This window comes from Pongo abelii, chromosome X (assembly GCF_028885655.2).
Source record: "Pongo abelii isolate AG06213 chromosome X, NHGRI_mPonAbe1-v2.0_pri, whole genome shotgun sequence".
Classification (NCBI taxonomy): domain Eukaryota; kingdom Metazoa; phylum Chordata; class Mammalia; order Primates; family Hominidae; genus Pongo; species Pongo abelii.
In genome coordinates this window covers 129,903,387-129,928,320 of record NC_072008.2, presented here as the reverse complement: position 1 = coordinate 129,928,320, position 24,934 = coordinate 129,903,387, and the positions used below count along the sequence as shown (strand labels likewise).

The following is a 24,934-nucleotide window of genomic DNA, read 5'->3' as shown; positions in this document are numbered from 1 at the left end:
AGGATCAGCCTGGGCAACATAGCCAGATCTGTCTCTACGAAAAATAAAAACTAGCTGGGCATGGTGGTGCACGCCTGTAGCCCCAGCTATTTTGGAGGATGAGGCAAGAGGATCACTTGCGGCCTGGGCAACATGGCAAAACCCCATGTCCACAAAAAATAAAAACAGAAACAAAAAATTAGCTGGGCATGTCGTCGTGAGCCTGTAGTCCCAGCTACTCAGGAGGTTGAGGTGGGAGGATCACCTGAGCCCAGGAGGTCAAGGCTGCAGTGAGCCATGATCACGACACTACACTCCAGCCTAGGTGAAAGAACAAGACTCTCTCTCAAAAAATAATGATAATAATAATAATAAAATAAAATAAAAGGGGAGACTTAAGATTTAAAATTTCAACTCATTACGTTATTTCTGGCATCTGTTCAGTTGTCTGCACTCAACCTTCCATTTGGAAAGAGTCTAATGAGAAAGGACATAGCCCTTGATTATATGACACAACAAGCAGGTACTTGTATCCATCCTACCCCAGAAAAAAATGACTGGATATAGGGAAAAATAATTTTAGTATAGCTCATCTTTAAACAGTCAATCTGGTTCAGAACCTTAAGGATACCATAGTAACATCACGACAACATCTCCTCTGAGCAGAAGTCAGCTGAATTTTCTAATATTGAATTAAAGCTACTTTTATTTTAGGCAAATGAAGTAAACTAGGCAGCTTTCTATACGCTATGATTAAGACAATTTTTTAAATTTCTCAACACCTTAGTGACATTATAAAGATCACAGGCTCAAGAATTTAATATAGTTGTCTATCAGGCCTCACAGACAGGTAACATTTGATACACATACTACACTGAATGTTGTGATCAAACTAAAAACGCCAATGTTACTTGTTTTTCAAAGATATTATGGTATCTTTAAAGGAATACTGCAGAATTGAATTGCTTCTTACAATTCAGTTTCTGCATTTGTTTAAATAAATCATTCTTTACCATCTTAACGTTTTATATCTATTTTTAAGCAACTTCCTCTCCCAATTTCTAATGCTCTAATGTTTTTGATGCCACTTTCATTAAAAAAACAAAATACCCCCAGAAATCTCCATAAAATGTATTTGCCTGGGCATCATCTGAAATTTCAAGGATGGGCTAAGTACTGGGAGACACCAGATACATCAGAACCTGCCCGTAATCTTGACTGACTCATTTACTGATCTATATGAGGATATATGACTCCCCAACTTACATAATTTTGTCCCCCTGCCAAATGTTTGTCCTAAATACTTCTGTCTTAGGGAAGAAATTTCTGTATTTTGTACTTTCATCTTTCCCAGTTCAAAATGTTTTTACAACAAAGTAAAAACACTTTAAAGACACCACTACACACAACAAAATTTCTTTACCTTTTAGAAGAAATGTCAATTTCATCAATACCTTATTTAACTTAATGTAACTTACTTGCTTGCTTACTTACTTACTGTTATTCATGGCACTTTTTAACTCCCTACACTGTACAATTACCTGTCATCTGAACCTGTATCTCTTCATTATCTTCCTCCTCCCTTCTTAATCAATTTCTTTGTTCCTAAAACCAGATGCTGAAAGTGGGAAATATATCTAATAAAAGTAACATAACAATTATAAACTGCTAAGTTTTTAGATAACTTTCACATATGAATAAAACTTTGTCAATAGACTTTCTCTCTTACTTTGTCCTTTGCTCTTTTTTCCTTACAAATTTTGTATGGATATGATGCAAATAATGCCTTAGCGTTATTTACCATGTAAAGTGCTAATAACATCTCTTTAGGTGGAACAACGAAGTGACTATTTGAGAGCTGCTGATTTCAAAATAAATATATCTTACCTTTACAGCCTGAACACTGAATAAAAAAGTTGATAAGGTCAAGAAGTGCTATATCTCGGTCATGCTTGTATGATTCTATCCAATCATCTACCACCGACTACAGCAGAGGGAAGAAAATAAAATCATTACCTTCTTCTAATTTTCTCAAAATCAATTAAGTCTGATAAAGTCATAAAATTCAAGATTATATAGTATCACATTACCTTAATATAAATACTTATACACTGAAATTTAAAGTTCAATTTTAACAATAATAAAATAGAATCGAATTCAGTAAAACAATTATCTGATAACACAAAATGACCTATCAATCTTCTATTTATTTTGCATTGAAAAGAATGTGGAAACTATGGAACTCAATTCCATCAAGTATAATTACTTATGATTTCTCAGTGACATTAAAGAAAGGAGAGAATTTCAAATAATTAAGACAATACAGGGCAGGTGTGCTGGCTCATGTCTATAATCCCAGAACTTTGGGAAGCCGAGGTGAGTGGATCACTTGAAGTTAGGAGTTCGAGACCAGCCTGGCTGACATGGTAAAACCTTGTCTCTACTACAAATACAAAAATTAGCCAGGCGTGGTGGTGCACGCCTGTAATCCCAACTACTCGCGAGGCTGAGGCAGGAGTATCGCTTGAATCCAGGAGGTGGAGACTGCAGTGAGCCAAGATCACGCCACTGTACCCCAACCTGGGCAACAGAGTGAGTGAGACTCCGTCTCAAAAAATAATAATAAAAATAAATAAAATATTCTAAAATTATATTGTAATGGTGGCTGTACAACTCTGAATTTGCACTTTAAAGGGTAAATTTTATAGTATGGTAAATATATCTCAATATGGTTATTTCTTAAAAAAGAAAATAGGCTAGAACTAAAAATAAAAGGAATACTTTATTCCTTTGGGGGCAACAGAGGCAACGACAAAACTGATTTTCAATTTTTAGGCTGGGTGCAGTAGCTCACGCCTGTAATCCCAGCACTTTGGGAGGCTGAGGCCAGCAGATCACTTGAGGTCAGGAGTTCGAGAGGCCAACATGGTGAAACCCCGTCTCTACTAAAAATACAAAAATTAGCTGGGTGTGGTGGCACATGCCTATAATCCCAGCTACTCAGGAGGCTGAGGCAGAAGAATCACTTGAACCCGGGAGATGAAGACTGCAGTGAGCTGAGGTCGCGCCACTGCACTCCCGCCTGGGCAACAGAGCGAGACTCTGTCTCCAAACAAACAAACAAAAACAACAACAACAAAACTTTTTAAATAGAGAAAATTAAATAAAATCAAGATGATAAACAAGAGCTAGTGTAAAAAACAAAAGGTTGGGAGAGGGAAAAGTTTCTAAGTTATATACCAATAAACAGGAAATCCAGGTGCAAACAATGACTAAAACATGTAAAATTTTGTAGAATTTAATGTACAAAAAAGATACTATGATTACACAATAAAGATAAATCAAGGAAAAATATCTAAGAAATACCTGGTTCAGACAGACTGACTGGAATTATTCTAAAACTTTACTTAATTTTTACTTTTTTGTATTTACAACAGCTTGTTTATATTAACCAACATAATTTACAAAAGAAATGTGCTCAGTATTTTTCCCAAATATGATAAAGGCAATAAACAGCAAAAGAATATATCATAGAGACTGTGACAGTTTTAAAACATGTCCCCAAATTATTGGACATTGCTCCCCAGTAAGAGGGTCTATGTCATCTTCTCTAGAATAGAATGCAGTGATGCTTCCAAAATTAGGTCACAGAATGCCAGGCAGCAACTGCACTGGTCTCTTGGAGCACCAGCAAACTGGACACTACTCTCAGGACATTCTCTCCAAACCCAGACGCCATACTGTAAGAAGCCCTAGCCACATAGAAAGGCCATTTGCAGTTATGCAGCTAACAGTTCTGGCTAAGTCCAGCCTTCATATCACTACAGACTAGGCACTAAACATGAGTAAAGAAGCTTCCAAATAATTATAGTCCCTAACTGTGTTAGTGCCAGGCACTCAAATGGTCCAAGCTAAGGCCCTTGACATCATAAAGCAGACACAAGTCATCTCTACTTAGTTCTGTCTGAATTCCAGACCCAAAGAATCATTAGGCATAATAAAATGATTGTTGTTTCACATCACTAAGTTTGGGGTGGTTTGTTATGCATCAATAGATAACTGGAACAATGGCTACTCTCATCAATAAAGATGCAAAATATTCAATGAACTCTTACAAAGAGACCACTACATCACATTAAAAAGTAATTCATTAAGATCAAGCAGAGTTTACACTAGGAAAATAAGTCTGCTGTAATAAAAATAATGCGAGCTACTGAAATATGCTTAAAATTTTTAATCAAATAGTATGCTGAGAACTTATGTAACAAAATTCAACATCTGTTATATAATAAAACTAGGGGGCACATGCATACTTTCTCCATTCTTAAAACATAACAACTGGTTTTAAACCAACAGCCACTCTTGCATTTATTGACTATCACTTATAATTACTGAGAGAGACAGCCTGGCCAACATGATGAAGCTCCGTCTCTACCAAAAAGTACAAACAAAAATTAGCTGGGCGTGGTGGCATGCACCTGTAATCCCAGCTACTTGGGAGGCTGAGGCACGAGAATCACTTGAACCCGGGAGGTGGAGGTTGCAGTGAGCCGAGATCGCGCCACTGCACTCCAGCCTAGGTGACAGAGTGAGATCTTGTCTCGAATAATAATAATAATAATAACAACAACAACTACTGAGATAAGTATATCCTGGCAATGCAAAAATAATAAATAACACATGATCCTTGATTAAAGAATTAGCAATCCAGAGTCAAAGTCAGGCACAGTATAAGTGCTATATAATGAAAAGATAAGAGTAAAAAACACATTGGAAAGGAAAAGTAGTAGTGTCTGAGAATGCTTTTCAGAAGACTGACATTTGATTCGCTCAGTCCTATTTGATATGCAAGGGGGGAGTAAAATAAAACTATTGCAAACAACAAGAAAAACAAAAAGAAAAGCCTAAGGGCAGAGTATATACTGTGACTGGAGGACAGAAAATATGGCATAAGGAAATCTGGGCTAGAAATTTTAGATAAGAACCCTTGGAAGTTTCTAAACAGAGGACTTCCTCCATCAAATTTGGTCTTAAAAGGGTAACACAAGTGGGAACACACGTAACAAAATAAAATTGTCGAAAAGATTCCAGGAAATCAATGGAAAGATAGTGCAGACATTCCCTCTTAAGAGGGAAACACATTTCGAAACAGAAAAACAAGCTAGGCACAATGGCGTGTGCCTGTAGTCCCACTTACTGGGGAGGCTGAGGCAGAAGGATTGCTTGAGCCCAGGAGTTCAAGTCCAGCCTGGGCAACATAATGAAACCTCATCTTAAAATAAAAAATGAAAATAAAAATGGCACAGAAAGAGGTACAATCTTAATATGACAAGCCATAAGCAACAAAAAAATAAAGAAAATATTCATTTTTAGATAAAAATGGAATAGCCCAATTAGCTGTGGTTATGAGTCAGGATTTCTCATAGCTGTGGTCTGAAGGGTTTTGTGTTCAAACTGTATGTTGAACTGTAGTCACCAATGTTATGGTATTAAGAAGTGGAGCCTATAGATGGCAATTAGATCACGAGGCCCCTGAGAGCTGCCTTGCCCCTTCTATGTGAGGACACAGTAAGAGGATGCCATCTATGAACCAGAAAACAGGCCTTCACCAGATAATGAATCTGTAGGCACCTAATATAGAACGTCGCAGCCTGCAAAACTGTAAGAAATAAATTTCTGTTTTTTATAAGCTTTCTAGTTTATGTTGGTTTTTTGTTTTTGTTTGTTTGTTTAGACAGGGTTTCACTCTTGTTGCCCAGGCTGGAGTGCAATGGTGAGATCTCAGCTCACTGCAACCTATGCCTCCAGGGTTCAAGTGATTTTCCTGCCTAAGCCTCCCGAGTAGCTGGGATTACAGGTGCTCACCACCAAGCCCAGCTAATTTTTTTATTTTTAGTAGAGACTGGCTTTCACCATGTTGGGCAGGCTGGTCTCCAACTCCTGACCTCAGGCGATCCACCTACCTCGGCCTCCCAAAGTGCTGGGATTACGTGAGCTGCTACACCTGGCCTATGTTAGTTTCTTTAATAGCAGCCCAAATGGACTAAGACACTGATGTTAAAAAGATAGCAGAAGAAAGAAGATTAGTGCATTTAACTACTTAGAACAAAATATTACAAAGAAAATGTATAATATAAAAATAAGAAGGAAAGTAATGAAATGCAATATAATGTAACTGAAATAATTTAACCTCTTGATAAAAATAACCCAAAAGGAGAACTAGAGAGAGAAAAGTAATTCTTTAAATTGGGGAATGACTAAATAAACCATAGTACAGCAATATAATAAGACATTATTTATTTTTTAAAAGCCAAACATATTCAAAACAGTAATTTAAAACATTACACGAGAAAAAGAATCCACACTCTAATCATGATATACAAGCAAACATTAATAAACGGATTAAAAAAGGTGCATTAGAATGGTATGAATAAATCTGGCACCTTGTAAGTTCTTTGCTCTGTAAAATTGGTGAAAGCTCAAACAATTAACAAGTATTTTCACATTTTACATGTAAAACTGTTCTTTGTTAGCCTCATTTGATACATTTTATTTATAAAACCACACATATTAAGCTAATTCTATATTTCTAAACAAGGTATTTTTGTCAGTTTTTATTAACAAAAAGCCTGAATGGATATTTCTCAGAAAACCATTCATGTGCACCCATCACTGATTAAAGTTATTTCTATGAAGAAATACTATTCTCCACAGTCATAAAAAAGAATGCAATTGTGTCTTTCACAGCAACATGGGTAGAGTTGGAGGCAATAATCCTAAGTGAATTAACGCAGGAACAGAAAACCAAATACCACATGTTCTCACTTGTAAGTGGAAGCTAAATATTGAGCACACGTGGACACAAATGTGAGAAACACAGACACTGTGGACTACTGGGGGTGGGGGATGGGGACTGAAAAACTACCCACTGGATACTACCCTCACTTCCTCGGTGCAATATACTCATGTACAAACCTGTATATGTAATCCCTGTATCTAAAAGTTGAAATTAAAACAAAAAAAAACTATTTCCTGTAGCTTTTATAAATTAAATTAAAACTTTATTATGTATATATACTCCTTGAGTATTGTATTTATTCCACTTTCTAATGGTTTAGCCAACATTAGAAAGCCTAAATGCTTCTATTGTCATAAAAGTATGCAGAGAAAACATAATTCGAATGATTCGACATGAATATGCCTCCAACTTTTTATTCTTCTAAGAAACAAGCACAAATAATAAAATGTGTAATAGACAACAGTAACCAAAATAATTCATTCCACTAAAGTGGATAATAATTATATTAGGTCACTCAACCAGGAATTCCATATGGGTAGAAGACTTCGTATTTTAATGGCATCTATATAAACTCTGGGAAAATTGAGACCTCATAGCCATGGGTTTACATCAGCATATTTTTGACCAAATTATTTTTTACCTTATGCCATTAAAAAAAAAAAATGGGTTGCGGCTGGGCATGGTGGCTAACGTCTGTAATCCCAGCACTTTGGGAGGCCGAGGCAGGTGGATTACTTAAGGTCGGGAGTTTGAGACCAGCCTGGCCAACATGGTGAAACCCTGTCTCTACTAAAAACCAAAAATTAGCCAGCCATGGTGGCGGGCACCTGTAATCCCAGCTACTCGGGAGGCTGAGGTAGGAGAATCGCCTGAACCCACGAGGCGGAGGTTGCAGTGAGCAGAGATCGTGCCACTGCACTCCAACCTGGGCAATAGAGTGAGACGCCATCTCAAAAAAATAATAGTAATTAAAAAAATAATGGGTTGGGCATGGTGGCTTCCGCCTGTAATCCCAGCACTTTGGGAGGCCAAGGAGGGCAGATTACTTGAGGCCAGGAGTTCGAGACAAGCCTGGCCAATATGGTGAAACCCCGTCTCCACTGAAAATACCCACAAAAAAAAAAAACCCACTAGCCAGGCATGGTGGTTTGTACCTGTAATCCCAGCTACTTGGGAGGCTGAGGCAGGAGAATCGCTTGAACCCAGGAGGTGGAGGTTGTGGTGAGCCAAGATTCTGCCACTGTACTCCAGCCTGGGCAACAGAGCGAGACTCTGTCTCAAAAAAATAAAATAAAATAAAATAAAATAAATAAGAAAAGAAAAAAGAAAAAAACATGCAGCGGAAAATGAATCAAAACACAGCACAAAAGTCTTATATATGAAGAAATACATCCCAAGAGTTTTCTGATGATTTTGTTGCTTTTTTCTAATAAGTAGTATATGTTTAAAATGCAATTAGAAAAATCAGAGCTACACTCTATATAACTCATTAAAGTTTAAAATATACAAATGAACTGGGAAGAACAACATAAATCTTACCTGCATAGCACTCTTGCCCATTTTAACAACTTCAAACAACATCATGTTTTCCACTCCATTCTGTTGGTGATGACCATTCATTCGGTTTGGACCAGAAGGAGGTTTTCCTCCTCCATTTCCACCTTTGCCCTTTTCTGCTGGGCCCTTTTTGCCTTTTTTACAAGTCTGCATAAAAAATACGAGGTGGTTAAGTTATATCATCCTTGAGAGTTCAAAACACAGCTACAGTAGAAGTAGCTGATAGGGTACATAACATGCTTAAACTTGCCCTAAAGAATTCCATCCACTTATAACAAAATGATGTAACTGTGACAGCCTCTTTGTGGTGTCCATTTTTTCAAGTATACTACCATGCCTCACATGATATAGTAGTTAGAAGCATAGCCTCTGCAGACAGACAGACTCTGCGGGTGCAAACTTCTGCTACTATTAGCTGAGTAATTTTAGGCAAATTACTTAACCACACTATGTTTCAGTGATGTTTTTCTAATTTGTAAAGTGAGGATAAAACTGTGCCTACCCCATAGGGTTGCTGTGATAATGAAAACACAAAGTACTTAGCAACATACCCAACATATAATAAAGTCAAAAAATGTCAGCTATTATTATCACTGTAAAATGAAAAAATTATGTTAAAAGGAGTTCAGTAAATGTTACATGAATCTTAATCTGGTAGGAAGACCAACAGAAACAATGACACAAAATACTGATTTGACTCTATTTTGAAAAGTAATATAAAATCACAGACTTAAAAGCCCTCAAAATATCAACAAAGTTTGAAAAACACTGCAAAAATATCTCTCAAGTATAATCAGAGAATTCTCAAGGGTGTAGTAAATCAAAGTAGCTATCTCCAAGTTTTATATTACTCCCCTTATGCAGCTTTTGGATGCAGACTGAAGTGGGCAGCAAGAATAACCAAACTCATTATCAAATATGTACCTTATACTCAGTTCAACATTTTATTTGTATTGTTAGTCTTAGAAATCATTGCAGTGCTCTCTCTGAACAAGGAATTCTGAACATTAGGAGTAGGTTTATCAATCTCATTCTTGTTCTAGGCCTCCCTCTAACATTTAGTCATCATGAAAATTCAATTAATGAAAACTATGGAAATGAAGTCCATTATAACAAAAGTTGTCAGTATTGGGGGCGGGGGGGGGGGGGGGGCGCGGGTAGGGGCATCAAAAAAATCAGTGAAAAGGTTCCCTATATGCCTCAACTATAAAAATACCTCCCACAGATCTTATACTTTAAGAAAACAAGGCATTTCCTAACTCGGAGTCCTCATTTCTCAAATGTCAGGGTTGAATTAAAATACTTTACAGAAAGGTATTCCGACCCCTGGATTTGGTGATTTCTTAAAGGTCTCTTTTAGACCAACACATCTCTATGATCTAGAGAGCAAGCGTTGGCCAACTTTCTGTAAAGAACTGGATAGTAAATATATTAGGCTTTGTGGGCCACATACAGTCTCTGTAGCATATTCTTTATTTTTAAAACTATTTAAAATTATACAAACAGCCCAGCGTGGTGGCTCACGCCTGTAATCCTAGCACTTTGGGAGGCTGAGGTGGGCGGATTGCCTGAGCTCAGAAGTTCGAGACCAGCCTGGCCAACACGGTGAAACCCTGTCTCTACTAAAATACAAAAATTAGCCAGGCATGGCGGCATACGCCTATAGTCCCAGCTACTCGGGAGGCTGAGGCAGGAAAATTGCTTGAACCCAGGAGGTGGAGGCTGCAGTGAGCCGAGATCGCACCACTGCACTCCAGCCTGGGTGACAGAGCGAAACTCTGTCTCGAGAAATAAACAGGCCAGGCACAGTGGCTCAAGCCTGTAATCCCAGCACTTTGGGAGGCCGAGGTGGGCGGATCACGAGGTCAGGAGATCGAGACCATCCTGGCTAACACGGTGAAACCCCGTCTCTACTAAAATTACAAAAAAATTAGTTGGGCATGGTGGCAGGCGCCTGCAGTCCCAGCTACTCAGGAGGCTGAGGCAGGAGAATGGCGTGAACCCGGAAGGCGGAGCTTGCAGTGAGCCAAGATTGCGCCACTGCACTCCAGCCTGGGCGACAGAGCAAGACGCTGTCTCAAAAATAAATAAATAAATACATAAAAATAAAAATAAATAAATAAATAAATATTAAAACAGGACCGGGAGCTGTGGCTCCCACCTGTAATCCCAATACTTTGGGAGGTTGAGATGGGAAGATTGCTTAAGGCCAGGAGTTCAAGACAAGCCTGGTCAACAGAGCGAGATCCCATCTCTATAAAAAAAATATATTTTTTATATATATATATATAACTATTCTTAGAGCTCCTGGACAGTATAAAAACAAGCCACAGATTGTGGATCTCTGATCTATAGCCATGCCTACAAATTTCTTTCCACTGAAAGCTTGTGGTATTTATGTACTTTATTCCTTAGAGGATCCCTTCTTCCTCCAAGAGTCCAAAACTACTCAACTCTTAACAGTTACTTTAAACCCCTTCCCAACACCTGAAACATATTACTTGTTAATTTGCAATACAGTAGTCCTCCCCTGGGTTTTACTTTATTCAGTTTCAGTTACCCTTGGTCTGCTGCAGTCCAAAAATATTCAGTAGGAAATTCTAGAAATAAACAATTCAAAAGTCCTAAATTGCACGCCATTCTGAGTAGCATGATAGAATCACTCATCATCCTGCCGTATCCCACCCAGGACGTGAATCATCCCTTTGTCCAGCATATCCACACAGCTCATTAGTCACTTACTAGCCATTTTGGCTACCATATTGAAAAAATTCAATATGCAAGGTTCAGTACTATCCGCAGTTTCAGGCATCCACTGGGGGTCTTAGAATGTATCCCTGAGAATAAGGGAGACTGCTATATTCTGTAAATGGGATTCAGTCTTTGTGAACCTAATTCATTAATTCCTAATTGTACAATGAAAGGCTTTTGTCCCCAGTAAAAGCATTTTCAGAGATAAGGTTGAAAGAAAAGATCAACTACAACAGAGTAGACTAGTAAAATATAAAATGTTAATTAACATGGAGCTGTATATTTGCAGTTTATCTATCAAATGCCTCAATAGTCCCTGTCAGTATGAAAAACTAATTGGGACAATTAAAATGGCAGAATGGGTATGCTGTGCTAGAAAAAAAAAAGTGCAAGAAGTGATAATACAAAGGAAGCATTATATAAAATGCTAACCTGTGTACAATCTTGGAGAGAAAAAAAATTTCTACATAAAGTCTTTAGGAAGTGGTATAGTATGGAGGGTTAAGGGCACAGACCTGAGCTCAAATCCTTTAACCACTGGGCTTCTCTGGACTTCAGTTTCCTACCTACAAAATAATGGTGTTTTCTCATCTACGCAGTTGTTCAAATATTAGATTAACATGTGAAATTGTTAGCACAACACATGGAACATACATAGTATAGTGTCAAAATGCAGTTGCTATTATTGTAATAAATCCTTGACCTGTCCCAACACCTCACCCACAGTAGTAGCTATATAACCTTAACCAAACTGTGGCACAAAAACTTCAGAGTCATCTACTCAGGTGCCACCAATAATCTTGTCCAAACTTGTAAATTAAATCAAAGGCAAAAGTAGGTTAATGGAAAAAAATGATTTTCTAATAAATTAATGTATAATTAATGTATACTGTCCAACAGAATTAAGGTTATCTTTGGATAGCCGTAAGTTAACATTTCTATTCATATCCCTCTCTCAAATCTTTTTAAGGAAATAAGAGAGCACACAAAATTATGAAACACATGAATTATGAGCACTCAAAAAATATTCCAAGCATTAGTTAAATAAATTGTGTTCCATACATTAAATGTGATGTTGTGCCACAATTAGAAATCACAAGAGAATGGCCAGGCGTGGTGGCTCACACCTGTAAATCCCAGCACTTCGGGAGGCTGAGGCAGGAGGATTGCCTGAGCCCAGTAGTACAGGACCAGCCTGGGGAACATAGTGAAATCTCATCTCTACAAAAATAAAAAATAAAAGGAATTACAGAGAAGCCAGGCATTGTGGCACAGGCCTGTGGTGCCTGTAGTCCAGTCGAGAGGCTGAGGCAGGATAATTGCTTTAGCCCAAGAGTTTGAGGCTGTAGTGTGCCATGACTGTGCCAGTGAATAGCCACTGCACTCCAGTCTAGGCAACATAGAGAAACCCCATCTCCAAAAAAAAACAAATAAATTTAATTTAAAAATCAGAAAAAAAATAAAAGTTACAGAGTTTTACATTCACTTATGGGAAAGTTGTTGACAACATACCATTGAGTTTTAAAAGCACGTTAAACTGTTTGCATATTATGACTCCACTTAAATAAAATGTTATAATCATGTTTATACATAGGTGTATGAATAAAAGTATGTGCATCAAAATGTTTAAAGAATAAATTACCTCCAGGTGATAGGATTATGGAAAAATTTCACTTTGGTCATCGTAAACTTCTGTATTGTTAAGACTTTTTCAAAGTATGTCATGAGACAATATAAATCCAAAATTCATTTTGAAAAACAAATGCTGAACAACAAAAACAAGTTATCTTTTGCATAATGTATTTACACACATGCAGAGTCAAATTACTTTCCAAAACAACAAAATAATTTAACCATTCACCAAGTTATATGCAGCCCTCAGGCTAACCCACTCACACTTTAAACTTACATTATATTGACTCAGAACTTAACTTTGTAATTTTTTATCTTTCATATTACTTATAAAGAGTAAAACTATTGTCAATTGTAACCCATTAGCCTTAAACTGGTTGTATGTTACGTTTTTAGAGTGCTTTAGAATAAAAGATTTTATATATTGCTTTGCTTTACATTTTATTACTTGTAGGAAAACAAAAATAAAGCCAACAGAACATTGCATTCTACTTAACATACTGTGCTTTACAAAATAAACTACTGGAAACAACGATGTATTGTTGTTGTTGTTGTTGTTATTATTATTATTATTATTATTTATTATTATTATTATTATTTGCAACTTTACAGCAGTGTAAATAGATCCCAAAGGCTACCTGGTCTAGAAGACAAAAGGACCACATTTATTCAGAAGGCTTACCATACCAATCAGCCCCCACCCCCTTAAAAAGCCATTTTTAAAAGATAAAACTATCTGAGACATAACTTAAATCTGTGTGTGTGAGATCTTAGGAAACAAAATAAAGTCAAATATTTGATACATACTTTGCCTTTGCCTTGCTTTTGGTTTTTTCCTTCGATATCTTCAAAATCTGTGTCAGAAGAAAAATGTGTTTCTGACTCCCTGTGACAGAAAGATAAGAATTAAAACCCTTCCTTAGAAATTTATATTGAGTTTCTAATTTTTGCCGTTATTTTCTAAAAGGCTTGGTTAACTCATTACAAAACTTCATATTAGCATTATAAGTAATTAAGATGTTTCCCCAAAACATCATACTATAGCACATTACCAAACACACAAGATTACATAAGCAACTACAAAAATAATAATCTAAAGCACAAATATCTAAACATTTTTGTTAATTTTTAATCCAAGTATGAAAACTAATCCAGTGGGTCTCAAAATTTAACCCTAGGAACTGTGGTGTTCCATGTAATGGTTGGTTCCATTTCCTACTTCAAAGATCACAGTGCTGCGGAAAAACTATATTTTAATACTAGGCATTGGAGGAACTTTATTAGGGAGTTTTATGATCATGGATCCTCTGATCTCTCCTACCTCACTCGAAAACTATTTATAAATCTAGGTGAGTCAATATACAAAATATGTATTTCGAAAGGGTACTTATAAAACCTTTTTATAAACTAAATCATTTGAAATACACTAGGGAATTATGCTAAGTGATCAATATCCTTTATGAAGTAAAGAGGTGATGAGCTATAGTCAGGAGAACAGTTTTGGTACTAAGTAACTGTGGATCTTATACAAGTGACAATCTCAATCTTCTCATCTATAAATAATATATACGCAGGAAAGAATGAAATCTCTAAAGTCTCTACAATCTCCAACATATGAGTCTATAGTCCTAAACAACTGTCCCTAGTTCTGGGTTGGGGTAAGGCTAGTTTGTATAATCTGGATTTTCTCACAAACATATGGAAGCCGACTGATTTAAATAAATATGTGTGATGCTTTCCAAATGAGTAAACATGAGTCTATCTAAATAGTAGTAACATACCTTCATTTAGATGCTTAAAGCAAGGCATACTTCTATTAGTATTTGGGTCACACTGGATTTTAGAATTGAGCCACATCCATAAAAGATAAAGGTTTTTCCACCCTAAATGTGTAAACCTAGCACCAGCTCTGCTTAAAATAAATGGAATCGAAGTGAAAGGCTATCTTTATAAAACTAGTATTCTCAATCTAGATTTCTTCTATTTCCATTTTATTGCTACAATAACCAGTTGCCCAGAGGCTATGAGGTAGCAGAGGCTGTGAGGTAGGAATATTTCATAAATCTAAAATAATGATTAAGATGCTAGCAGGAAAAAGAAAATACTATTTATACAGCACTTACATATAAAGTAATTTAAACAATGTATGGAAGGTGGTGGCAATCCTAACTATATCCTACAATGTTGAGAGGAAAGGGCCTGTAATAAATACCATTCCCTAGAGTTAATGCACCAAAAACTGAATGACTACTATAATACTAACCCTGAAGCTCATGTGTGTTACATCTTAAGAAGATTGTTGTCATCAATAATCTTCTCACCTGTCTATATGGTCTTGCAAAACAAAAAAATGAAAATTTAAAATATCTTGATGTATAAGTAATATTTATTTCTTCCCAAGCCTTTTGTAGGACACCAGCTCTCTTAAAGAGCTAAGTAACTGCTTTAAGTCTGAAGAAAATCACTAGTCTTCACAATGTTCCAATGGCCAGAGTAATCAAGGGCTCAATTATCCTCTTAATACTCATCTCCAAGCTATCCCAACTAAGAGTGAACCACTAGAGGTTTGGTAACTTACTGAAAAACTTTCTAAAGAAAGCTTAAGTGAGTAATCAGAATGGAAGTCTAAAATACTCCCAACCAAAGAAGAAATACTCTCCTAAGCCGTTCTTCAATGCTTTCCTGTGTTTTTAAGATCAAAAGAACAACAAAAACTACCCTAGGTGAAATAACATTTATGTTTATTAAACATACTGTATTAACCATTCAGTGACCTGAAACATCCTGAGTCATCTATCACACGACTGAATCTTCCATTCCTCTTTACTGTGCCCTACACCCCACATACCCAATCAAATGCTGGGTCTGTTCTACCCGAACAACATCAATTCCCTTTTATTCATTATCCTATTTCAGGTCTTAATTATTTGAGATATTCTAATAGTCAATAGTCTAGTCCATAATATAAACTCTTTTTATAGTCTCTAACCAAGTATATAAGAAACTTCATAATCTTCTCTTTGTATCTTTAAAATACGAACTCATAAAGGCAGCAGGAAGTACCTAACTTAATTCCTCACAGGATCTAATGTAACATCCTGTATACAGCAGACACTTAATATTAACAAAGGTAATAATTAACTTTTACAAAGATACGAGACTTAGAATACATAAAATCCTCACTAAAACTGCTGTTTTGTGGGAACCTGAATGTATTTGGTCCCAGAAGATTCATAATCTCCACTGAAGATAACAAAATTATTAAAAATATGAAAATCTACATATGATCAAAAGAAGACGCTGGCTGCCATTATGTACAAAGGTATTAGTCTGTTGTTTTCAAAATTTTTAGCAACTAAACTCTCTTTTCAAGTCAAGTCTCATAAAGATCCTAATAAAAAATACAGTGGTGGGGGTGGGTAAATAAAGGGATTCACGGGCAATTTAAAAGTTCATTTTTCACTGAGGCAACTCATGAAACTGTACCTTAGTAAGAAAATCACTGTTACATAGAGTAGTTTAAAATCTTTCAAAACCAAGGAGTAATTAGAATAAAAGTTAAGGAGTACAGTTAGCTTTTCAGATGGGGGTAGAGAGGATACCTATGTTGAAACCACTTTCTGGACCAATATACATGTAACTTATTTCTGCAATCATCATTTGATTTTGTAACAGAAATCTGACATTACATCCTAAATAGCGCCACACGGTATACCTCACTAATGAGAAAACTTTATTTTTAGGAATTTTATGATGCTGTCTCAAAACAGTTGCTATTGCAAAACCAAGTATGGACTCAGAACTACACAACAAAAAATAATAAACTGCAGCATGTAAACTAAAAGATAAATTTAAAACACAACAACAAAAAAGTACGGAATAATTACTATTACAGAGCCTTGATGAGTGCTGATATAAGCTCTTGCAAAGCATAAAAGCTATTTTATTTATTAGATCTTCTCAAGCAGAAGGAAATTTAACTGAAGTTAATGCATTCCCCATTTTGTGGAATAAACAAGTATTTAAAAATTACCAGAATATAATTTACTTACTGTAGTAGATTAAAATCAGTTGGTATTTCTGGAGCTGCTATCATTTCTTTATCATCTTCTGGAACACCTCAATGTCAGAAATATATTCATATATTTACGTGGGTAAAATGATGGCTTGCTTCTTTCTTCTAAGACAATTCCTTTAAAAAGGAGAAAATGACATTTATTACAAATGCACCAAAAATATTCGGAAAGGATATCCATACTCAAAAGTTAAATTCCCCAGTGCCTACTAATGTGTTTTAGTAAATAAGGATTTCATTCCCTTGCATTTGACTGCTTTATTTTTTTCTTTTTTTTTTTGAGACATAGTCTCACTCTGTCACCCAGGCTGGGGTGCAGTGGTGCGATCTCGGCTCACTGCAACCTCTGCCTCCCAGGTTCAAGCAGTTCTCCTACCTCAGCCTCCCCAGTAGCTGAGATTACAGGCGCGGGCCACCATGACCAGCTAATTTTTGTATTTTTAGTAGAGATGGGGTTTTGCCATGTTGGCCAGGCTGGTCTCGAACTCCTGACCTCAGGTGACCCACCCGCCTCGGCCTCCCAAAGTGCTGGGATTACAGGCATGAGCCACCGTGCCTGACCTTGACTGCTTAATCTAGATATGGATTTGTTGTAACACTCGCAGCCCCACAGTAATAACACATAGGGGAAAAAGCAGCTTATAAAACAATTGTTTTTAAATTTTCTTGCGATTCTCTGCCTGGCTTTATATATATATATATACATTAATACATCCTAAATAGAAACAGGATATGACTCTTACTGGTCCTGAAATCCCTATGAGAACTTTAAACCATAATATGAGATGCCTGAAAATACAACCTTTTGCTGATATCATACACATACAGTTAAAAGGAGCTAATAAAAAAAACCTAAGATATAATTTTAAAACAGGTTTTCCTGCCCTGGAAACATACAGTCCAAAGCCTGGCTTATTAAATAAATAACCACTTCATGATAATAACAAACTTTGTTGAGAAGAGAAGGGGGAAACAATGTTAGATCTGATCTATTCCTCTCCCTCAAGGAACTTACGATCAATTTAAACGCCAATAATGTCATATGAACAACAAATGAATGCTATTTTTGACCAAAGTACATGCAAAAATGGCAGACAGAAAGGGTATTATGTCTATGTTTTGAAAGTCAAGGATGCATTTCCTAAATGAGAAAATGACCTAAAAGCAAACAAGAAAGGAGAAAACAGGCTGAAGCTAAAGTCTAAAGCTCTTAGTCTTATGTGTACCTTTCTCTTATAATTTTCTTATGTTTTTCTTTTATTCCCAAGTAAATTTAGTACTCGGTGGCCACCTAAAGAAAAAGCAGGTAAGATTAAACATATCCAATTAATATTAAATGCTCAAACATAACATACTGACAAACTCCTAATGACTTCTCCCAGTAGGTTAGACATCACACAAGAAACAGCTCAATTTTTCTTAGTAATTTTTTATCTCTAGAAAACATCATCAATGGCTACTAATATTTAATGAATATACAAAGTTCAAAACATTGTATTTCCTAGCTTACTTAATCTAAAACAGCAAAATATTAATTTTATGTTTTGTGAACAGCAAAATAACAAATAAGGCAATAGGAGAAACAAGAATGAATAATCCACAAATTAAATCCTGAATAATCAAATAACATATACCACCACTTTAAGTTTATTTTTTTTCTGAAAGATACTCAGATTTTAAAATCTTGTCTTCAGCCAGGCACAGTGGCTCACGCCTGTAATCCCAGCACTTTGGGAGGCCAAGGCGGGCAGGTGACTTGAGGTCAGGAGTTCCAGACCAGCCTGGCCAACATGGCGAAACCCTGTCTCTACTAAAAATACAAAAATTAGCCTCGTGTGGTGGCGCACACCTGTAGTCCCAGCTACTCGGGAGGCTGAAGCAAGCTGAGATCATGCCACTGCACTCCAGCCTGGATGACAAAGCGAGACTCTGTCACATACATACATACATACATACATACATATACATACATACATACATTTTTAAATCTTATTTTTGTTGAGACAGGGCCTTACTCTGTCATCCAGGCTGGAGTGCAGTGGCACAAATCATAGCTCACTGTAGCCTCAAACTTCAGGGCTCAAGAGATCCTTCTACCTCAGCTTTCTGAGTAGCTAGGACTACAGGTACTCACCACATCTGGCTAATTTTTTCTTTTCTGAAGTTTGTCATCATATGTAAGATACACATTCACCTCCTAAAATGCTAACTTATTTATAAAAGAAAATTATTTTGTTTCTTTTAAAAGAACTAGAGAGGCACAGAACTAACAAATTCTAATGAACAGGTCAGGTCATCCAGACGGCAAGATGAAAATAAAAGAGGTCATGTGATCCTTGCTTTATCTGTCTGCCTCTCTGAGCATTTCATAAAATCCAAAGTTGCTGCTTTCCTTCAATATAGTTTCTAAGCACACTTTAAAGGTAGTTCATAAATACAGTCACCTAAGGAATCACAGGTGATGAATATAAAGAATGCATCAGCTCTGAGAAGCACAGAATACTAAATAAAATGAATATTGTGTGATATACTGGATTCTTCTAAATAGCACAAAATTAATTTCTACTGTAAAAGAAAGAAGAATTCCAGGCCAAATTATTTTGCAAAGCATAGGCTATACTAACATGTACTTTGTAATTAGAAACCAAAGCAAACACAAAAGCAAAACCAAAGATGTAAGATGTATCTCTCAAGACAAGATAGATGCATGCGTGTGTGTGTGAATTATACGTATATAAAAAATAGAGACAGACAGACAAGGTCTTACTCTGTCACCCGCGCTGGAGTGCAGTGGCGCAATCACAACTCACTACAGCCTTGACCTCCCCAGGCTCAAGAGATCCTCCCATCTCAGCCTCCCAAGTAGCTGGGACTATAGGCACACACTACCATGGCCCAGCTAATTTTTTCTTATTTTGTAGAGACAGGGTTTCACCATGCTGCTCAGGTTAGTCTTGAATTCCTGGGCTCAAGCAATTCACCCACCTCAGCCTCCCAAAGTGCTGAGATTACAGGCGTGAGCCACCGCGCCCAGCCAGGTATATATACTTTTAAAAGAAAAAAAAAGTTGTGTCAGGGTCTGATAGAAAAATTATTGAACTGGCCAATTCCCTATCCTAGTGAAATAAGATTTTTTTAAAGTCTCTAAATATTGAAAATTCATCCAACCAAGTAAAAGTATCCACCATGTGCCAAATGTAGTGCTGGGCAATGAGAATACAATAGTGAACAGGAGAACAATGATCCTTGTCCTTAATACCTGTTAAGAAATGTGATTATTATTTCTACTAGAAGGTACCTACTTGCCACTTAATATTATTAAATATAAGAATGCTGGCCGGGCGCGGTGGCTCACGCCTGTAATCCCAGCACTTTGGGAGGCCGAGGCAGGCGGATCATGAGGTCAGGGAGACCATCCTGGATAACACGGTGAAATCCCATCTCTACCAAAAATACAAAAAATTAGCCAGGCGCCTGTAGTCCCAGCTGCTTGAGAGGCTGAGGCAGGAGAATGGCGTGAACCCGGGAGGCGGAGCTTGCACTGAGCCAAGATTGCACCACTGCACTCCAGGCTGGGTGACAGAGCGAGACTCCATCTAAAAAAAAAAAAAAAAAAAAGAATGCTAAATTCCATGTATCCGAGTGTTTGCTAGTCATTCTCTAAATGACTTATTTGCCATAAAAACAGTTCATCACAGCTCAACAAAAATCACAAATATTAAAGTTGCTTTGTAATTTAGAAGGGAAGGAACCCAACGGATGAGTTGGGATTAGTAGTTTCTAAATGTAAACTTTAATCTACAGGAAGAGCTGAGAATGTTTACATCTTTATTTTAAATGTCTACAGCTGCATATAAATACAATTTGCAGGCCATGCATGATGGCTTACACCTACAATCCCAGCGCTTTGGGAGGATGAGGCTGGAGAATGGCTTAAACCCAGGAGTTCGAGACCAGCCTGGACAACATAGTGAGACCCTATCTCAACAAAAAATCAAAAAATCAGCCGGGCATGATGGCACACACCTATAGACCTAGCTACTTGGGAGGCTGAGGCAGGAAGATTGCTTGAGCCCAGGAGGTAGAAGCTGCAGTGAGCCATGATCACACCAATGCACTCCAGCCTGGGCAATGGGGTAAGACTCTGTCAATCCATCCATCCATCTATCCATCCACCCATCCATCCATCCAATGTGTTTCCCCCACAGACTTACATTAACAAATTCAGAGTATCTTCAAGTGTGCTTAATACCATTTGACTTCATTCAGCTGGGTAACCCAAAACTATAAAAACATGTAATGCTCAAAGAAAAGTATCAGTTTAAAAATCAAACTCACCACACAATTTCTGCACTATTGCAGGTTATTAACTTTTTAAAAAATATGCTCCAAGATCACAAGGTGGAGCTCTCTCCTAGCGTCTAGAAAAAACTTTTGAGGTTTTCATCATATGTAACAATTCTCTATACCTACTATAAAAGAGTTAACATTCTAACAGCTTTGGAGGATAAAGCATAGAAATAAAATTTGCATTAAGTCTCAATCACTATTTTCCTTCTGGGAAAAAAACTTATCCAGCAACAACTAGCTTCTGCTTTTCCTTACTGAAAACCAGGCAATCCCATTTGTAGATAAGCTAAACAATACATATTAAAGTAAAACTACTTTCTTAAGTTCACATGTATAGTGTGCTGCCATTAAAGGCTATTAATTATTAGATTAAAAAGCAACAGATGATCGTGTATTTCTAATTCTAAATATTAAATTCAAGTAACACTGCTTTTAATATAAACAGACCTAAAAGCTGAAACTTAATCACCATAACTTTTCAGGTTATCTATAATTAGTATATGTTTATGGCCTGTTACTCAAAGTTTAGATTACAAGTTAAATTCAATAACAAGAAACACCTGTCAGATAACCTATTACTATAGCATATTAATACAAGCAAGTAAAAATTATGTTTGAATCTTTGCAACTCCAAAAAAAGAATGACTTCCTACATTCATCAAAAGTACCCCCCAACAAAATAAAAGCACACACAAAACATCCTAATATCTTGCTTTGATATCATTTAATTTTTTTTCCCCAAAAAGAATTACTGTTTTAAAGGTCTTTAATTTAGGGGCCAGGCACGGTGGCTCACGCCTGTAATCCAAACACTTTGGGAGGCTGAGGCGGGCAGATCACGAGGTCAGGGATTCAAGACCAGTCTGGCCAACATGATGAAACCTCGTCTCTAAAACAAAAATACAAAAATTAGCTGGGCGCAATGGTGTGCACCTGTAGTCCCAGCTACTCGGGAGGCTGAGGCAGGAGAATCACTTGAACTCCGGAAGCAGAGGTTGCAGTGAGCCGAGAACACACCACTGTAATCCAGCCTGGGCAACAGAGTGAGACTCCGTCTCCATAAAAAAAAAGGTATTTAATTCAATCCCAAGTGGTCTCAAGACAAAAAAATGAAAAGCTACCAACAAAGCCATCACTAACAAGGTTCCTCAGAATCCATATATTAATAATATATTACTGGAGAGCACAAGGGAGGGGAACACTTAAGTAGCTGGTATGTTAATTCTCTCACTAAAAATGCAGAAATATTCAACTGCTAAAAGCTGGCAAATTCACACACCACATGCCATACCCTTAACACTCCTCCCAAAAGGGTCACATACTTCTATATATAAGGATCACATCCAGGAAATGTATACACCCTTCTAAAATGCCACCATCACTATAATACAAAACTTAAAATTAGGAATTACCAAAATGTCCAATTATCCATAGACTACAGGCGAGCACCACCATGCCCAGCTAATTTTTGTGTATTCTGTAGAAACAAGGTTTCACCATGTTGCTCAGGCTAGTCTTGAACTCCCAGGGTCAAGCAATCTGTCCACCTCAACCTCCCAGAGCGCTGAGATTACAGGCGTGAGCCACTGCGCCCAGACAGGTACGTATAATTTTAAAAGAAAAAAATGTTGTGTTAAGGTCTGACAGACACAGAAAAAATTATTGACCTGGCCAACTCCCTATCCTAGTGAAATATGATTTTTAAAGTTTCTAAATACTAAAAATTCATCCAACCAAGTACCACTGATAGTACATCAATGTAATTAATTTAATACTCATACACTGAAACTATTTATGACTGTGTACCAATGTGGGTAAATGGACATAATAACAACAAAAAAGAAGCAAAGGAATACAGTAACATATCAGGGTGGGTAATTTTTTAATTTTTTATTTAGAATCTTATTGTTAGTACAAAAAAGGAAATTATGAAGGGGAAATTTAGTTTTTAATGTACTCTGTTAAAACCTGAACTACTAGCTGGGCATGGTGGCACGTGCCTGTAGTCCCAGCTACTTGAGAGGCTGAGGTGGGAGGATCGCTTGAGCCTGGGAGGTCAAGGCTACAGTGAACTGAGAACATGCCACTGCATTCCAGCCTGGGCAATAGAGTGAGACTGTCCTTAGGAGAAAAAAAAAAAAAAACTGTTTAAAAACCTAAACTACCTGAGGAATTACAAAACTATGCTGCTAAAATCTATTCATATTTCATGTTCATAATCATATAAAATTAAATGTACAAAAACTCTGAGTCCTATCATAAAATTACCTTTATTATGTTTGCCTACTCAAGATTAGCAGGGAACATAAACTTTCTTACAGGCTCCTGACAATAAGACCCAAAGGTATGTTCCTTTTATTGGCCTATGTACTTTCTTAGGAGACAGCATACAGAAGTGTGTTGTTTAGTTTGAGGTTGTGAATGCTAAAAGGTAGACTACTTCCTGCAGTAGTACATTTGATCCAAACAGGAAAGTTACTATCATTTCTATGTCAAATGATGTACATGCGGGCAAAAAAATGAAAAGCTAACCCAAAATGTGGACATAAATATCTACCTTCAAAAAGAAAAAAACTACTGCCCCTTTGATGAGTAACAATCTTTAACAAGAATTCGGCCGAGTGTGGTAGCTCCCACCTGTAATCCCAGCACTTTGGGAGGTGGAGGCAGGCGGATCACGAGGTCAGGAGTTCAAGACCAACATGGTGAAACCCCATCTCTACTAAAATAGAAAAATTAGCCGGGCATGGTGGCATGCACCTGTAATCCCAGCTACTCGGGAGGCTGAGGCAGGAGAATCGCTTGAACCCGGGGGACAGAGGTTGCAGTGAGCCGAGATCATGCCACTGCACTCTAGACTGGGCAACGGAGCAAGATGCCATCTCAAAAAAAAAAAGAGAAATTCTCCTTACCTAAAAGATATTTGTCCTCCCTCTGTTAATCTCCCTAATTTGTGCTATACTATTCTAAGTAAATGACATGGTGAAAATATGTCAAACTAGGCCAGGCACGGTGGCTCACGCCTGTAATCCCAGCACTTTGGGAGGCCGAGGCAGGTGGATCACGAGGTCAGGAGATAGAGACGATCCTGGCTAACACGGTGAAACCCCGTCTCTACTAAAAAACAAAAAATTAGCCGGACTTGGTGGTAGGGGTCTGTAGTCCCAGCTACTCTGGAGGCTGAGGCAGAAGAATGGCGTGAACCCGGGAGGCGGAGCTTGCAGTGAGCCGAGATCAAGCCACTGCACTCCAGCCTGGGCGACAGAGCGAGACTCCGTTTCAAAAAAAAAAAAAGAAAAGAAAAGAAAAGTACATCAAACTAAGCAATGATCATGTGTACTCAGCCCAGTAGTAAAATCTTAACCTAAAAGTTTCTTGATAACACACTCACATTACAGCTACCACATATATCATTTGCAAATACCTTTTCTTTTACACAAACCTGGATGGAGTCCTACAGAATTCCTAATGGTAGTCCCTGCTCTGGTACAGGAATAGGTAAACCAGAGAAGGCATGCCTGGAAGAAATCTGCATATGTAAGAAGATTAATGACCCCGTCTGTATTTCCTAACTAATAGTAGGAAATCTATATTTACAAACTTTAAAAATAATATAAAGGACAGGCCGGCTGCAGTAGCTCAGGCCTGTAATCCCAGCACTTTGGGAGGCCAAGACAGGCAGATCACTTGAAGCCAGGAGTTCCAGACCAGCCTGGCCAACGTGGAGAAATACCATCTCTACTAAAAATACAAAAATTAGCTGGGCATGGTGGCACAGGCCTGTAATCCCA

The 24,934-nt window shown here is 37.3% G+C and overlaps 1 protein-coding gene across 17 annotated transcripts in view; it reads right to left on the bottom strand.

The window, feature by feature from the left end:
* Positions 1-24,934, bottom strand: part of STAG2 (STAG2 cohesin complex component) — a 141,845-nt gene that overhangs the window by 62,957 nt on the left and 53,954 nt on the right. For 8 of the 17 annotated variants that reach the window (XM_024240585.3, XM_054545033.2, XM_024240590.3 and 5 more), the window contains 4 exons: positions 16,771-16,910; positions 13,526-13,604; positions 8,318-8,482; positions 1,867-1,963 (listed from right to left, as the gene is read on the bottom strand). In XM_024240585.3, coding sequence (XP_024096353.1) covers positions 1,867-1,963; positions 8,318-8,482; positions 13,526-13,604; positions 16,771-16,814 — 385 coding nt within the window. In that variant the 5' untranslated portion in view covers positions 16,815-16,910. Of the gene's footprint in view, positions 1-1,866; positions 1,964-8,317; positions 8,483-12,728; positions 12,852-13,525; positions 13,605-16,770; positions 16,911-18,019; positions 18,085-20,095; positions 20,385-24,934 lie in introns of those variants that run through there. The other 9 variants (XM_024240584.3, XM_024240587.3, XM_024240588.3 and 6 more) reach the window with 3 other exon arrangements.